The sequence below is a fragment of the Alternaria arbusti genome (assembly GCF_024043155.1).
Source record: "Alternaria arbusti strain BMP 1465 chromosome Unknown scaffold_3, whole genome shotgun sequence".
NCBI classification, from domain to species: Eukaryota; Fungi; Ascomycota; class Dothideomycetes; order Pleosporales; family Pleosporaceae; genus Alternaria; species Alternaria arbusti.
In genome coordinates, this window is record NW_026249943.1 from 1 (window position 1) to 15511 (window position 15511).

The 15511-nt window shown below is 56.7% G+C and overlaps 5 protein-coding genes across 5 annotated transcripts; 3 read left to right on the forward strand and 2 right to left on the reverse strand.

The window, feature by feature from the left end:
* Nucleotides 1-225: 225 nt before the first annotated feature.
* On the reverse strand, nt 226-1830 carry J4E86_002603 (uncharacterized protein; the record flags this gene model as incomplete). The annotated part of the gene is made up of 1 exon (XM_051443161.1): nt 226-1830. The coding sequence occupies one exon, from the start codon at nt 1828-1830 to the stop codon at nt 226-228; it is 1605 nt and encodes a 534-aa protein (XP_051304656.1).
* Nucleotides 1831-2168: 338 nt separating this feature from the next.
* Nucleotides 2169-2685, forward strand: J4E86_002604 (uncharacterized protein; the record flags this gene model as incomplete). The annotated part of the gene is made up of 2 exons (XM_051443162.1): nt 2169-2572; nt 2649-2685. The coding sequence occupies 2 exons, from the start codon at nt 2169-2171 to the stop codon at nt 2683-2685; spliced, it is 441 nt and encodes a 146-aa protein (XP_051304657.1).
* Nucleotides 2686-3614: 929 nt separating this feature from the next.
* On the forward strand, nt 3615-9278 carry J4E86_002605 (uncharacterized protein; the record flags this gene model as incomplete). Its single annotated transcript, XM_051443163.1, has 2 exons — nt 3615-3651; nt 3706-9278. The coding sequence occupies 2 exons, from the start codon at nt 3615-3617 to the stop codon at nt 9276-9278; spliced, it is 5610 nt and encodes a 1869-aa protein (XP_051304658.1).
* A 193-nt stretch (nt 9279-9471) lies between these two features.
* Nucleotides 9472-9963, forward strand: J4E86_002606 (uncharacterized protein; the record flags this gene model as incomplete). The annotated part of the gene is made up of 2 exons (XM_051443164.1): nt 9472-9476; nt 9660-9963. The coding sequence occupies 2 exons, from the start codon at nt 9472-9474 to the stop codon at nt 9961-9963; spliced, it is 309 nt and encodes a 102-aa protein (XP_051304659.1).
* A 1509-nt stretch (nt 9964-11472) lies between these two features.
* On the reverse strand, nt 11473-12063 carry J4E86_002607 (uncharacterized protein; the record flags this gene model as incomplete). Its single annotated transcript, XM_051443165.1, has 2 exons — nt 11473-11498; nt 11604-12063. 2 exons carry the CDS (start codon nt 12061-12063, stop codon nt 11473-11475), a joined length of 486 nt encoding a protein of 161 aa, XP_051304660.1.
* Between the last annotated feature and the right edge of the window lie 3448 nt (nt 12064-15511).

A 15511-nucleotide genomic window follows, 5' to 3' on the forward strand; every position in this document is an offset into this window, starting at 1 on the left:
GAGTCCTCTGGGTCTCGCAGCTGCCCGGGAGCGTGAGGCTGCGAAACAAGACGAAGCCGATCAACTCTGACTCTCATCGGAGTGCGATGCGATACTTTGGTTCTTCATCTTCGTCCTATGGTCTTTCCAACGCATACCACAGAGTCACTACAGCTGCGCCGTGAGCGCACAATCAACATCCGATACCATCAACTAGGCTATCCATTATAACATGCATTACTACAATCACGCAACTACATCTTCCTCCGACCACTGCGAAAGGTCCTGGGGAACAGAACCGTATAACGCACTGCTGCGCTCATGATCAGGGCACCCTTCATTCGCCTGGGAAAGGAACAAGGCTTGCTGGTTCGAGGGCGGTGGATTCAGGGATTGTACAGCAGGGCTGCACGCCTCCTCTGCGCCAGCACCCGTATCCTCCTCGCCCTCCTCCTCCTCCTCGTCCCCTTCGTCCCTGTCTTCTGCCTCTTCGTCCTCCTCCACTTCCTGACTGTCAGGCAAAGTAACATTGCTGAAGCGGCGCGATGCGACCGCACTCTGGGTGGGCTCGAGATCGGACTGACCTATCTCGCTGACGCGCCCATGCATCGTATGAGGTTCGAGAAGGGAAGCAAGCTCGTCACTTGCCTCTACGTCCGGGTCTAGGTCTTCGGCGAAAATCTCCAGAGCGAGACGATCGGCTGGCGGCAGCATGTTCTCCGCGAGTCCCTCTACCACACCGCTGACACGCGTGGACATGACCTTTACCAGCGGACGGCAGTGCAGAATGAGACGAATCCACAGCGAAAACAACTCATCCGTTAACGTGCGTTCAATGTACGTGTTGGGCACACGCGTGGGCGGCAACAGGGCGAAAATGCCACTGCCAAACGCTGCCTCAAGGGAAAGCCATCGCTTGCCGTGTTTCAACGTGCGCTGAAACCACAAAAAGTGAGGATTAGAGCGCTTTGGTTCGCCAGAGGAATCCAACTCTTCGAAGAACTGGGCCTGAATGCGTTGGCGCGCGTGCGTCGTTACGCCGTCTGGGTCGTCGCCGAGGCGAGATTCATAATCAGCGCGCAGGCGCGCTGCTGAGTAACGACGCTCGATGGACAACCTCGCGCCCAACTGCTCGCACTTTTTGAGATGGCGATAGTGGTACCGAGACGAGGAACGACCTTGCCTTTGCGTAAGGCGGCGCACAAGTGTCTGCGAGGGGCGCTGGGAAGACGGCGCTGAAACCTGCTCAGCATGTTGCTCGCGCCAATTCTGTAGACTGAGCTGCAACTCTCGCAGTGCGTCCGAATTCCCGACTGTGGTCGCACGACGCACCACCTCGGCCATGACAGCGCTGCCGACCCCTTTGCCCTCCGGTTGCGCGCCGGCGAACCGGAGCCATTGGGCGCGCTCGTTGTTGAATAGATCCTCCTCGCGCGCGTTCCGTTGCGCCTCTTGCGAGTTGTGCCAAAAGTCACGGTATTGAAGTTTGGCCTCCAACTGCCGCTTCTGCTCCGCGCTCCGGGTGTTCGAGGACCCGCCGCTGCGGGCCTGCTTAGAAGGCCGACTGCCGTCCGAGTCCTCATCGGAATCCCCTTCTGCACGTGATCGCTTCTTCAGATCCCGGACGCTCTTCAGAAGAGGCTTCTGCCGCGCGACGCGGCAAATCCACTGCAGCGCTGCCCACGGAGTGGGAGCGACAAAGGTAGACCGATCGGGGTTCAGCGGGTCGAGTAGCCAACAGACTTCTTCCTCTCCAAGGTGATCCACGGCGGCAAGTGTCCGCAGTTCTTCGGCCGTCACCGCCAGCTTCTTGAGATCGCATGATGAGAATAAGGTAGCGACGTCAGACATGATGGAAAAGAGATGCCGTAGATCCTACCCAAGGACGGGGTGGGGAGGGAAGAGGAGATGAAGACGACGCGACACAGACGATAGGCATCATGCTCGGCCCTTAGCAGGCTCTAGAGACGACGGTTAAGCAGGGCTGCAACGGACCCTAGACATGGCTGCACCGCTAGCGACCCTCCGTTAGGGGCCGTGGCACGCACGCAGCACGATGGTCAGGTCAACGCCCACGGCAGCCTCACCACCGACGTTGGCAACAATGTGGATGCAGATAGTCCCTACAAAGCAAGACGACGTGCGCGGGCAACATCACACACCAGAGGGACAGGCCTCGTAGCAGCACCATGAAAAACCCGGCGCCATCAACCCCTGGACTAGCGCCGAACGCTAAGAAACGGAAGCGGACAGACGCAGAGACACCATACCGACGCGTTGTGACAACGGCGCTCCTCGCGTGGGCAAAAGATCAAAGTTATTGGAACGCGAGGCGAGAGAGTGCAGTGCAACTGGAAGAAGACGACGCATTCCGAGACCTCCTCCTATACGATATGCACATGCACGATGAATGGGAGGACAGAGAGCGAATGGCACTGTTGGAGCGGGACGGTTTGAGACGAGAACACGACGCGTGGGAGGAGTGGAACCAGATTGGGCAGGCCATCTTGGACCAAGAAGAGGACGAGATGTACTGGACGTGTGACGAGGGCGGATCTTCTCCGTGGGGCAGCGAGCTGGGCGACGGTGCCTGGTGAGACCGAGCCACGAACGGTCCACGAGCTAGCAGGCGTTGCAGCCGTCGCGTGCAAGACACGCTAACGCTGCAGGCAAGCGCGATACATGAGTATCCGTGCACGCGCTTAAGACGACGGCGGCATCCAAGGTTCGCGCTACTGCAGCAGCGCTGGTAGGAATAAGGCGGGGTGCAACGTCGCCAACGTCATCCACGTTGGGAACGCCGACGAGACAGCGATCCCACAGAGGCATGGGTGGTACACGGGCAGGAGATTGCGGGAAAAAATATGCCAAGGTGCGCGTGGGAAGGGCAAGGCTCATAGACAATGAACTTGGCTTACAGGCCTCCACAGCAGCAGTACCGCTGGCAGTGCTACACGAACAGAGAAAATGCGTGTGCAGAACGAGCTACTAGCCTACCAAATGCGCAAAAGACACAAGAACGTACGAGGGCGGCCATGGTGGATTCGTCTCCCGGAGCCGAGCCCAGCGTAGGGAGCGCGCCCAACACGGTCGGGATATGGCGCAGCAACAGGCTCTCGAAACCTGTTCCCTGGCAGGTGTACCCTGTCGCCGGAGCATCCGAATGACGGCTGCAGCGACAGAGGCCCAGCGTGGGCGTTCCTGCAGCTCGCGGAGCTGTGGGAGGGAGCACATACGCTGGAAGACTCCGCGGCACGACAACGGTCCTAAGCATGTTCCCTGGCAGGTGTACCCTGTCGCCGGAGCATCTGAATGACGGCTGCAGCGACAGAGGCCCAGCGCGGGCGTTCCTGCAGCTCGCGGAGCTGTGGGAGGGAGCCCACACGCTGGAAGACTCCGCGGCACGACAACGGTCCCAAGCATGGTTGCAAGGTTTCGCGACTATTGACCAAGAATAAAGGATAGCGCGAGACGCGTCAGAAAGATGATACTAAAGTAGCAATACCAACGCGTGAATACACACACAAAGCCAACGCGTTATACAAGAGAAAAGACACAGTGGTACACATACATACCTTTTGCAACAAAATCTACTTCCAAACTCAAGCAACACGCTTTCTTTCTAACTACCGACCATGGACTATCCCATGTTCAACGCGTCGGGCATGTACGGTACGTAATAACGGGCATCGCGGTGTCCATAGTGCACGTTCTGACGGTGCCTAGGTGACGACGAGTTCCTGACCACGACGATGGACGAGTTGGTGAACCCTGTGTACGCCACCACCGACATGACGGACCTGGACGACAATGGGTGGGAGCTCGTAGCCGGCGGATTTGGCTTCCCCGACGAGCAATACGACTTCTGTCTTGACATGCCAGACGGAGTCCCCCCCCTCGATATCAGCTGCGAAGCGGCGGTGGACGAAGGAGCGTTCCTCCTCTCACGCAGCGAGAGCGGAGACGCGTCTGCGTCCACTGAGGCGCCATTGGTACAGCGCAGCGAGGGCGGAGACGCGTCTGCGTCCACGGACGCACTGTTGGAACAGCGCACCCTCGCTTGGTATATTCCCGTGCCGCAAGCTTCGCACGGACTCTTAGTGTGCACGCTATGCGGCCAGGCGGTGGGGTCGACAGGCACGAAAGCACACGTGAGAAGCCACTGGCGCAAAGGTAGACACTCTCCGGAGGCGACCGATGCCGAGCTCGAAGCGGTATTCGAGTTCTGGGAAGCCAACCGCGAGAACTTGGGCCGTGGCAAGGATACCTGGATCGCACCACAGACACTACCAGAACCGATTCCGTTTATCGCCGTAGTGAATACGTTTCTGTGTCCTGTGGACGACTGCAAGAAGCTCATCCCCGTCTCCAGGGGTGAGACGAAAAAGCCCGAATCTGCCTGGAGAGACCACTTGAGGACCCAGCATGGGATCACCGAGTTTGCGCGCGCCTGCCGTCCGGGCAACGCGACCGCGCTGCAGACGCGCCTCGACAACCAACAGCCGGGTAGCGATGTACCAGCGTGGGGCAAGGCGGTTAGAGCACAGCGGGTATTTGGTCAAGGATGCTATGTCGCCCTGGCTTCCCAACCAGAGGCGAAGCCAGCTCCTCCAACAATCGAGTTGCTGGGAGTCTTCGCCGGGCTGAAGCAGGTCGTCGCAAGACAGGAAAAGCAGGGGCGTCTACATATCGCTCCACCTAGTCGATATGAGACGAACCCTTGGGCGAAAGCCATTGGCTTCGCCGACACCATGCAGGGGCTCCACCGCATCAACGCAAGACAGGTGCTTGATCGTGCAGATGGGGATGTAGACGAGACCTCTGCAAAGGTGTTTGATATAACAGGGACGCTGCTGCTAAAGTGTCATGCCGCCCTGGGAAAGACAGGGGACTATCGACGGAAGATGTTGGGGCAGGTGGACCCGGGAACGCCCGTCATCAGGCCCGTCGGCCCCTACGAGGCGGACACCACTGTCAAGACAGCTGCGAGGGTGGTCCAGCAGTGTCTGTCGTTTTTTACGCGGACACAACAGAGCAGCGAGGTTCGTGCGGAAGTGCCAGCGTACGTGACCAATGCGGAGGTGGATGCTGCATGGACCAACTTGCGCGAACATCTGGAGAGGGGGGTAGAGGTTGACCTAGTCGGCCGGGAACGATTGCCTAATGGCACCGTCCTTACCGCGCCAGAGAGGCTGGTGCTGGCGTTGTTCGTGCAACTACTGCGGCAGACCGCCGACGACACTGAGTCGTCTGAGTTGGGCCTGGTAGTGGCGCTGACGGTCCTGGGAATTGTACCCCAGGAGGAGAGATTCAAAACCGCAAACGAGTACAGTTCGATGATGACGCACTTCACCAAGATGGCCCGGTGCGCGGTGAACGCTATATGTATCGACACGGCCGAGCTACGGGTCCTGGTGGAAGAGGCACTTATGACAAACGTCAACACAACCATGGCCTGGGTTACAGACAGGAAGCGGTACGCACGCGCCGTGCATAAGGCGCACCGACAGCCCGGCAAAATGACATGGCTCGAGAAGGACCAGGCCTTCCTGTACGGGGAGCACCGGCTTGGCCTCCGCCAGCTAGGCCTTATTGTCGCAGGTCTGCTGGAAGAGCAGCGGAGTGTTCTGTGCAACGAGTTGCTGCGTGTCGACAGCCTGGACAACGTGCCGACAATCCCTTGGGAGCGCTTGGTGGATGTTGTGCGCAATGGCGCGTTTGAGAGTTGCTGGACGGATCCCGTGAACGACAGGGCGCTGGCGCATGGCAACGGCTGGCTTGAAGACCACATTGCCACCACGTGCGCGGACGAGTTTGCGGACGCCACCAAGTCGCGTATTATGGACAGGGCGGTGGTCAACTACCGTCACAGCATGGAGAAATTTGCGTCCTCCGGTGTCGTGCAGGCGGTCTTGGGAATGACAATGTCGATGCGCGCCACAACCGCAGCCACCATTCGCTGGCGCAACAACGACAATGGCAGCGAGAAGCGGAACTTGGTGGTGCAGCGCGGCCGCTTGACGTTGGTGGGAGGGTATACAAAGACCTCCTGGGCCGGGCACGAGGCCCCTATGCATGTTCTCCCGGACGAGGTGGCACAGCTATGGGGTTTGTACGTATGGCTTGTGTTGCCGTTTTGGAAACTGTTGCAGGCATCGTCTCCGCTCCAACATAAGGAGCAAGACCAAGGCTTTCTCTTCCAACTACCGCGAGGGAAGCGAACAGACGTGGCAAGGTGGGCATCGCCGGCGGTGTGCCAAGCCACCGCGACCGTCCTCGGCAGGGGATTGACATTGCAGCCTGCGAGGCAGTTAGTTACCCAGTTGGTATTACGCTACATACCAGCTGATATGGTAAACGTGAGAGGTCTCGCGCAAGACGCGGACGGGCTCCAGGGAGGGGCGGAGGCGGTTCTGAGGAGGAGACGAGGAGGTGCCGCCAGGGGTCGGAGGCGCCACAGCGACAGCGGAGGCGACACCAGCAGCGACGACAGCGACGATGAGGGGCACCTGTTTGAGAAGGACAGCGACAACGTCGATGAGCACGATCTGGTGCAGGCCGCCAGCGCAGGCGGAAGGACCGCCGCCGCCGCTGGCGAAGAACAGTTTCAGGAATTTCGCCAAGAGGTACGGAGACGCCAACGCTTGGCGGAACAGACCGGCCATTCCTTGCAGATGGAGCTCACCAACTACAACGGCGACGAAACAATCCATCCCAACCTTGACGAATTGGCGATGCAGCAGTGGATGGCAGTGGGCGAGTTTTGGCACAAGCTTCTGAAATTCCCTTCCGCCCTAGAACGCTACAACAATGCTGTAGCACACCGTCAGGGTCGCAAGAGGCCACAAGAGTCAGGCGGACATGTTCGTCAGGTGAAGCAGAAAGTCGAGGCCGACGACGTGAGCCAAAACAACGACGGCAGCGACGACGGCGGGGACGAGACACCATTGGTGACAGAGCAGCAGGCGCGGCGTTGGCTGCGCACCATGGTGCAGGACGACAAAGCCGTCTTCCGAGAGCGGCAATGGGCAACGCTGGATGCCCTGTTCAACGGCCGGGGCGAGTGCTTGCTGGTGGTGGAGCCGACCGGAGGCGGAAAGACGGTGCTGTCGCTCCTCCCGACGCTGCGCCCCGGAGCGCACCTGACTATGATTGTCACGCCATTTATTGCGCTTCGAGTCGACGTTGAACGTCGATGCGCAGAAGCGCAGATCCCATGTCTTGTGTGGAGACCGACCAGTGTCGCCAGGCCGGGCATGTTCCCTGACACGGGGGTAGTGGTTGTGATGGTAGAACACCTAAACACTGAGAATTTCAGAGCGGGGCTACGGTTGCTTCAAGCGCAGGACCGCTTGGAGCGGGTCGTGATTGACGAGGCCCACCTCGTCCTGACAGCAAGGTACTGGAGAAGTGCGGTCACGCACATGTCCATCCTGACCACAATGGGCGCGCATTTGCTGTTCCTCACCGCGACGCTCCCTCCATCGCGAGAGGCGGAGCTGTTCAACGCGATGAACCTGAGCACACAGTGCACACGCACGTTGCGAGTGTCTGTTGGACGACCTAACGCGGCGTACTCGGTGAGGAACGCGCTGGAGGAGATCGAGGGTAGAGCGGGCTTGTGCGGCCTACGCCGGGCAGCCGATTTTGTGGAGGTGTATCGTTTACGCGCGGGACGCAACCAGGCTGGCAGGGTGCGCAAGACAATCGTTTTCCTGGACCATAGGGGAATCCTTGATGAGAGGGGCAGTGCCTCTCCACATTATTTGGTGTACCACTCCAAGGTCGACCCGGGCGAAAAAGAGGACGTTCTCAACGGCTTTCGTGAGACGGAGGGCGCGGTCTTGTGGGCGACAACCGCGGCGGAGCACTCGCTGGATGTAAGCGACGTGGACGACGTCATTTACGTCACCCAGCCAGAGTCGCTCGAACTGTTTGTACAAGGGGCAGGTCGTGCAGGTCGCGACGGGCGAGACGCAGAAGTGATTGTGCTCTCAGGCGTGCAGTACACCCTACCCTCGAAGGCGCCAGCGGAGGTGCAGACCCGCAACCGTGAGGTAATGCAGACCTTCACGCAGCTGGAAGTGCCGTGGACGGAGGCAAAATGCCGGCGCAAGGCAATCGCCGCGTACATAGATGGGGATGACACGCGCGAGGGATGCGTTGAAGGGGAAGAGCGGCGATGTGATGTGTGTGTGTGGCACGCACTGGCTGGTACTGGCGTGGTGCCGGGCGCGGAAGGAGCAGGACACAAGGAGGAGAGCGACGACGAGGACGTGCTAGAGGGAGGCACAGGAGAGGCTCTGGGGCAGAGGTTGCACGCGCACCAGAGTGATGCGACACCTGAACCGGACGCGACGCCCATGGCGCGCGGTAGCGCCCGAGCGCACAGGGCGTCCCCGTCGCCGCCGCCGCCGCCGCCGCCACGCGAGGACCCTGGCAAGTCACGTGTCGGACAGGAGACGTCGCCGCAGCGCAGTACCAACCACGCTGCCGGGTCTTCACCCGCACAAAGGCGAGCACTGCCAGTGACGCCTTGCAGGACCCAGGCTCAACGGTCCCTGCCTACGCCAGTGTCAGCCACCCCGCGTGGAAGAGACAAGGAGTACATGTTTAGTAATGAAGGCGCATCCAGAACACCACCACCTTCATATGGAAGTCCGGCAGCCGTGGTGCCCCCAAGGGCAACAGACGATGACCGCAACAGAGCCAGGACAAATTGGCAATGGATGGCAGTATGGAACAGCGTCGAGACGCCGTGTGGCTCTGACCGAGTGAAATCCATGCTGGAGTTCTGGTCAACGCATTGCGCAGTGTGCGCGCTCGAGGAGGGACGCGAATTCCATCACACCAAAGCAGAGTGTCAGGGCTCCGACCTGACTGTTGAACTTGGTACGGCATCAATGCATTGGTCGAGGAGGGCGTCAGAGGGCGGCTGGAAGATGCAGAACCACACCGGCTGTTTTCAATGCAAGGTCCCCCAACCTCACTGTCCAGGATATGGCAAGTGCTGCATCGTATGGCAGCATGTCATTGTGGACGCATGGGCGGCCTGTACCATGCGCGACGACGTACGAGGCTGGCTGCTGCACGGCATGGGTGATTTGGACAGTCTGACATCATCGACGGCTAAAGCCCTCTTGGGAAGGGCGAGACGCATACTTGGTCCAGATGGCCATTACAGCAAAGGTTCTGATCTGGTTGTGCGGTTAGTGGACGCCACAGAACGGTTCTTCACCAAGAAGAATGAGGATGGGGCGCACGATCTCTTGCAAGAAGTGGCGATATTGCATACGTGAGCTTCGCAGGGCCGCACGGTTGAAGGACTGGTTGAGAGATGGTTTTGCAAGGGGGAGGACGTCGATGCGCGTTGTACATACTGCTGTTGACTAATGAAGTGGGTTGCGAATAGTAGTTGCTTCATCTAGAATAATGCAGACCTGCTTGCTGTATAACCACGCTTGCTTCTTGTCTTGGATGTATTTCGCGATGATGGGGTGCGTCGGTACAACTGACGCTAAACCAGGATAGGTAACTTCAGGAACGCAGGAAACACAAGGAAATGAGTATTGTCCGCAGTGAAAGTCGCATCACTTCGCCTATCTTGCGACCAAGGCCTGTCAAACGAACATCTGGGAGACTCGCGCTTTTGCAGATTCCTCCACTTCTGTACGACCTAGATCCGGCTTCGGGTGTTGCCCATCTCACGGCGCCGATCAGATTCACGCCAAATACCTCGAACTCCACCAGCGCATGAAGGCCTTCCGCAAAGCTTTCTGGGAGGAACACAAGAAGCCAACCTCTCCCCTCAAAGGTCCCATTAGTGATGCCCGGCGCGCCATCCGCACTCGACTTGGCCAGATTACAGTAGAGCGCAAGGACAGTGTCGCCGCCATCAAGCGCCTCCGAACCGAATGCTTCGACATCGCCCTCACAACACCCGGACCCATAGTCGACTTCCGAAAATACATTGTCTCCCACTAGATTCCCCAGCTGGCCAACGAGAACGAAGCAACAGTCACTGGCTGGAGACGTGACTGTTGCTGCAGATGACACGGATGAAGATCGAGAGGCTAACGGCGTACAACTCTCTTGTAATCGCCAATCGCATGGTGAAAAGCGGCGTTCGAACGAAGAACCCCCATCAGGACTCTTTCTTCTCCTCGAAGGTTTTATGTCTGAAGGCAGCGGTGGATTCCTTGATAGGTTAGTACGATGCCGAAATCTATCACTAAGATGCCGCTTACTTCTCCCTCCCTTCAAGGTAGTCCTAGATCTGCTCTAAACATCGCACTAGGTCCTTCATCGAGTGCCAGCTGAGCGGCGGCTTAGTGGTCGACGTGATAGGATGCCACTCGTCAAGACCCGCTAGATCCCAAGAGGCTACCTAGGTAGCCTCAATGCATTAGGCTCACGTGAGAACCCTGTGATAGAGAACGATGATGACGACCACGTCGACGACGAGGGAGGCGGTTGCATTTGAAGGTGTTTAAGACGATAAAGCGACAGCTTAATGCCGTTGCTGTTGTATTAGAAGCCAATTAAGACGATGACGCGGCGGCTGCATCGGGTTCGCGTGAGAACCCTATCAAGGGGAACGATAATAACAACCACGTCGACGACAAGGGACGCGGTTGCATTCGAAGGTCTTTGAGACGGTAAAGCGACGGCTCGATGCCGTCGCTGTTGAATTCGAAGCCAGTTGAGACGAAGAGGCGACAGCTCAATCCCGTCGCTGTTGAATTCGAAGCTAGTTGAGACGGCGACGCGACAGCTCAATCCCGTCGCTGTTGAATTCGAAGCTAGTTGAGACGGCGACGCGACAGCTCAATCCCGTCGCTGTTGAATTCGAAGCTAGTTGAGACGGCGACGCGACAGCTCAATCCCGTCGCTGTTGAATTCGAAGCTAGTTGAGACGGCGACGCGACCGCTTGATCCTGTCGCGGTTGTCGTTGAAGCCGGAGCCTGTGCGGTTGTCTCTTGGCTTTTGTTCTTCGTGACGCGTTGCTTTCCTTAGGCTTTCGACGAGAGTGCTGGTTGAGCTTGGGCTCTCGGACTCTTTGCTATGCCAGCAGGTATTCTTACTTCGACGCTTCCTCCTCGACAGCGTGGGATCAACACGCTTGGTGCTATCACCCCTGGCTTTGAAGAGAGAAGTGATGGTTTTGGGCCGTCTTCTTCATCGTCCGAGGCTGTAACATCTGGGAGGTAGTCCCGGCTGTTGTCCTGGAGTTTGTGCACCTGACTGTGGTCTTCTGCGAAGGGCGAGTACCGCATCGCGCCTTCAGAGGATGGTTTCCCTGAGCGTGGAGGACGTGGAGAAAAGAGAGAAGGCAAGAGATCCTCATCGAGGCGCGCCATACAGATGATGAAAGAGAAAGCGGGACAATAGCCTAATCCTATCAATTCTGTCTTCGAAAGAGTAAGTGCCCTTCTGGTATCTGTTTAGAGGCTTGGCTCCGGCAGTGAGTTGTTCTCGCCATGCTGGGGGCATCAGGGGAAGCCGAGGGTAGTAGCACCTGGACGCCGGTGAAGACGACAGCGCAATCCCATCACTTCTATCTTGAAAGCCGAGGGTAATGACACCAAGCTCGCCCCACAAAGACAAGGGAGCGCCCCCTCACCCGGCTCATCCATCCCCTCCCCCTCTTCCTTATCAAGGTAGTCGAAAGTCAATTCCTCGCCCTTTGGAATGAGCCTCCGTGCAAAGAACGCGATGTCATAATCTCTCGGGTCGTGCTTGTTGTAGGAGACAGTGTACTGCCTACGGTTAGGATCACATGAGTGGTTGATGAACTTTGTCGGTCCACCCATGAACTCGCCGTCCGCAACGTAGAGGTCTTCTTCTTTGAGGCCTTCTGACCCAGCGAACTTGTCGAGCGAATACAGATAGGATGCTTTTGCTTTTGAAGACGAGGTTTCGCGACGCGTGGCTTCGGCATCTGTTATGACTTCACCGCGGTAGGTATCGATGAACTGGCCCTCGTGCAGATCTTGTTTGCACCGGAGACCCCAGCCAGCGAGGGTGATGGCGCCCACACCAATGAAGACATTGGCTGACGTCGTCGAGCATGTCGTCGGCATCTTCAAGCCTGGCAGGTTCAGCGTCACTCTTCTTGAGATAATGACGAGCCTCTGAAGAACAGGTTCACGAGCGAGTCGACGGTCAGGAACCAAGACAGAGTAGGTACAGAAACTGTCTGAGCTATGAAGGTACTGACATCAGATAAGGAAGAGGATGTCTCTCAAGAAGGAGAACCCGCTCGGGAGGAGGGAGATCATCCGCGCGTCAGTAAATCAACGTGCCACTTGTGCTATCACGCCGACTGTACACAGTTCAGCGTCTTGATACAAGTGTCACATAACTGTCACGGAAGACTGATCAACCAAGCGCTGTTCCTGGAAGATAACCGCACAGTATACAAGCTAAGCGTGGCCAACAGCTTTGGCAGCAGGAAAGAAGTTGAGAAGCTCCACAAGAGTTGGGAAACCTGGAACACAAGAGAGCTCGCTAATGAAATTGCATTCCTGAAATACGTGAGAGGTAGCGAGAAGGGTCGCAGGACAACGAAGAAGAAGAGAACCTGAGGTTCGATCTCCGCTCTCATCTTGTGGTAAGTCCTTCTATACCCTGGTCGTTTCTGGAGCCTTTTTGTCTTCGCTATCGCTGATCACATAAACACAGATTGGCTACCGCTCTTCTTCCATAACTTTAGGTTTTCCCTTCACAGCTCTTGTGGCTTCTTCCAACTGCGCACCACATTTATATCTGGATATTAGTTCAGACAAAGGCGTAAAGCGCGTTGAGTACCAAAGTTTATTTTGTCTTTCCTGCATCAATTCGGCGTGTGCGTGGTGCGTCAGCTTATTCCAGCAGTTGGTAACCCCTCTGGCCTACCCGTCACATGTTTCTTCCTCTCTCTCGCTATCCTTTATCAGACCCCCACTTCTAGCTAGTAGCGTATGCCCTAGATAGGGACCTGCCTCTGCAAGTATCCAGCCTAGTGTACAAATAATAAAAAGTGCTTAAAGGGACTGGGCAACTTAGAATACCAAAGAGGATTCGTTTGGTCTCGTGGGGATTGATCGTATACTGGATGTCATGCGCATTGTGCGTTCCAGATTCTTGTTCTTTTGGAACTTCTTCTTCTGCAGGTGCATTCAGATCGAAGCCGGATCCTGCGCGGTGGGGCATCGGCTTTCCTTCTTCAGGAGCCTGTTGCTTTCCAGAGGTCTTGGATAAGGATGTTGATTGAGCTCCACCTCGTGCACTCTTTGTAATCCTTGCAGGTATCCTGACTTCAACGCTTGATCCCTGACGACGTGGGATTAACACGATTGGTGCTATCACCCCTGGCTTTGAAGAGAGAAGTGATAGTATTAGGCCGTCTTCTTCATCGTCCGAGGCTGTAACATCTGGGAGGTAGTCACGGCTGTTATCCTGAGGTTCGTGCATCCAACCGCGGTCAATAGAAGCTGGAAAGAGCTTGCAAATGACATCGCGTTCCTAAAATACGTGAGAGGTAGCAAGAAGAGTCGCAGGACAACAAAGAAGAAGAGAAACTGAGGTTGAAATTACGGACATTGAAAGAGTTTCTTCTTTCTGCACAATTGCGTCTCGAATACCACTACTCTTTCTCCCTTAGGAGGTCCCGGAAAGCAAAGGGAAAGCAATGCCTTCCTCAATCTCTCCTCTCATCTTGTGGTAAGTTGTGCTATGCTATGTTCAATTCTACAGCTTTTTTGTCTTCGCTACCGCTGACCACACAGACTATCACTTCCTCTCCCCCGTCATCGCTTAGCAAGCCGCCGTTTCTGGCTGGTAGCGTGTGTCCTCGAGGAGGACCTACCGTAGACCAGCATGCCATTCAAACTGTCACGCTAACGCTACATAGTTCAGCGTTTCCACAAAAGTATCTTATAACTATCACAGGAGACAAACACAATGCGACCGACGTTCAGGCACGCTTTGAAGATCCAACATGTCCGACAACAATGACACCGCCGACGCCAATGGCTCTTCTCCAGAGGTAACGCACTGGGTCCTTGACAGGTGCTAGCTGAGCAGTGGTTTAGCCTAGCGTACAAAATACTGCTCAACGCTAAGCAGAAATGGTCGCTGGCCGCCGTACTGCCGGGCATACCTCTCCAACCCCTGCATAACGGCTTCTCACCAAAAAGCGACCCCGCAGTTCGCTGCAGAACTCGAAGGCACAGACCCTGCCGCAACATCGCAGCTCCGGGAGCAGAAACAATAAGTGCGACTAAGTAGCGACCACACAGGTCAAGGGGTAGCAGGGGTACAACAGTAGATTAGTACGGGTGTGGCACCCGCGTGCTGTTAGCGCACGTGGAGCGCCTGCACGCCGCGGCCCGCACGCAGCAAGGGGAGCACTTTGGCGTGCAGCGCACGGCATCATCAAAGCTAACCCGCAGCGTGCCGCGGCGTGCACGCAGCAAGGGACGCGCGGTAACGTGCCGCGCACAGCAGGATGAACAGCCAATCTGCATGCTGCGTTGAACAACTGCGCCAGCATTAAAAATAAGAATGCACGCTGTTATAAACAGAGTAATCGTTAGTCTTCAAGTTGTGTCCACCAACTGCTATTGAGAACATGCCTGGAGCAAGCGCCTCCCCACCAAAGACCCCAGACGAGACGCGGCACGTGGTTTGCATCGATCTTACTCAAGATGACGAACCTCCACAACGTCGTCATGCACTCTTAACGCCACCAAGCCCACTAGCGCATAAGCCAACCTGCGCCGGCCTAAACAAACGCCCCCGCGAAGAGGACACCTCCCCTCTTCCGCGTCCACAACGACAGCGCCAGAGCCTTACGCTAAGGTACCCTGAGGGATATTTCCCTACGCCTAAATCGTTCTCCTCGCCAGGCGTGTACAACGTTCGGTTGTTAGACGACCCTCGACACAACGATGTTACATTGGAGGAGCTCCTTGACATTAAGACTACAGACGAAGTAGTCTTATGCTCCTATGCGTGGCATCCAAGATGGTTGATGGAAACAATGCGACTTGACTCTGTCAAGTCCACGTGGATTGTGGATTCCAGAAGCGTCAAGGGCCAGACCGCGAGCCGAGAACCAAACGGAAAGCCTCGCAAGGGCGGGAACCGAACAATCCATCACCCACCTAACCTGCGGTTGTACGGCGCGTGTCACGCAAAGTTCTTTCTTTCTTTTAGGAAGAATGGAACGTTGCGAGTTGTTGTGGCTTCGGCAAATCTGACTCCTAATGAATGGGGTCATGAGGGTCACGCGGATGACAGGGAGAAGGCGTCTACTTCAATGGACAACGTCGCCTTTGTAGTGGACCTTCCCTTGCGGACTACGACAGTGGCAATGCCAACTCGGCCCGACTTTCAAACCGAGTTTCAGGATTTTCTGCAATGCCTTCAGGTTCAGCCGTCGTTGCTAGCAGCGATTAATCGATACGACTTCAGCGCATGCGCGCACCTTGGTTTTGTATACACAGGGTATGTTGCACTACTATAAGTATCAGTTCTAGCTAACAA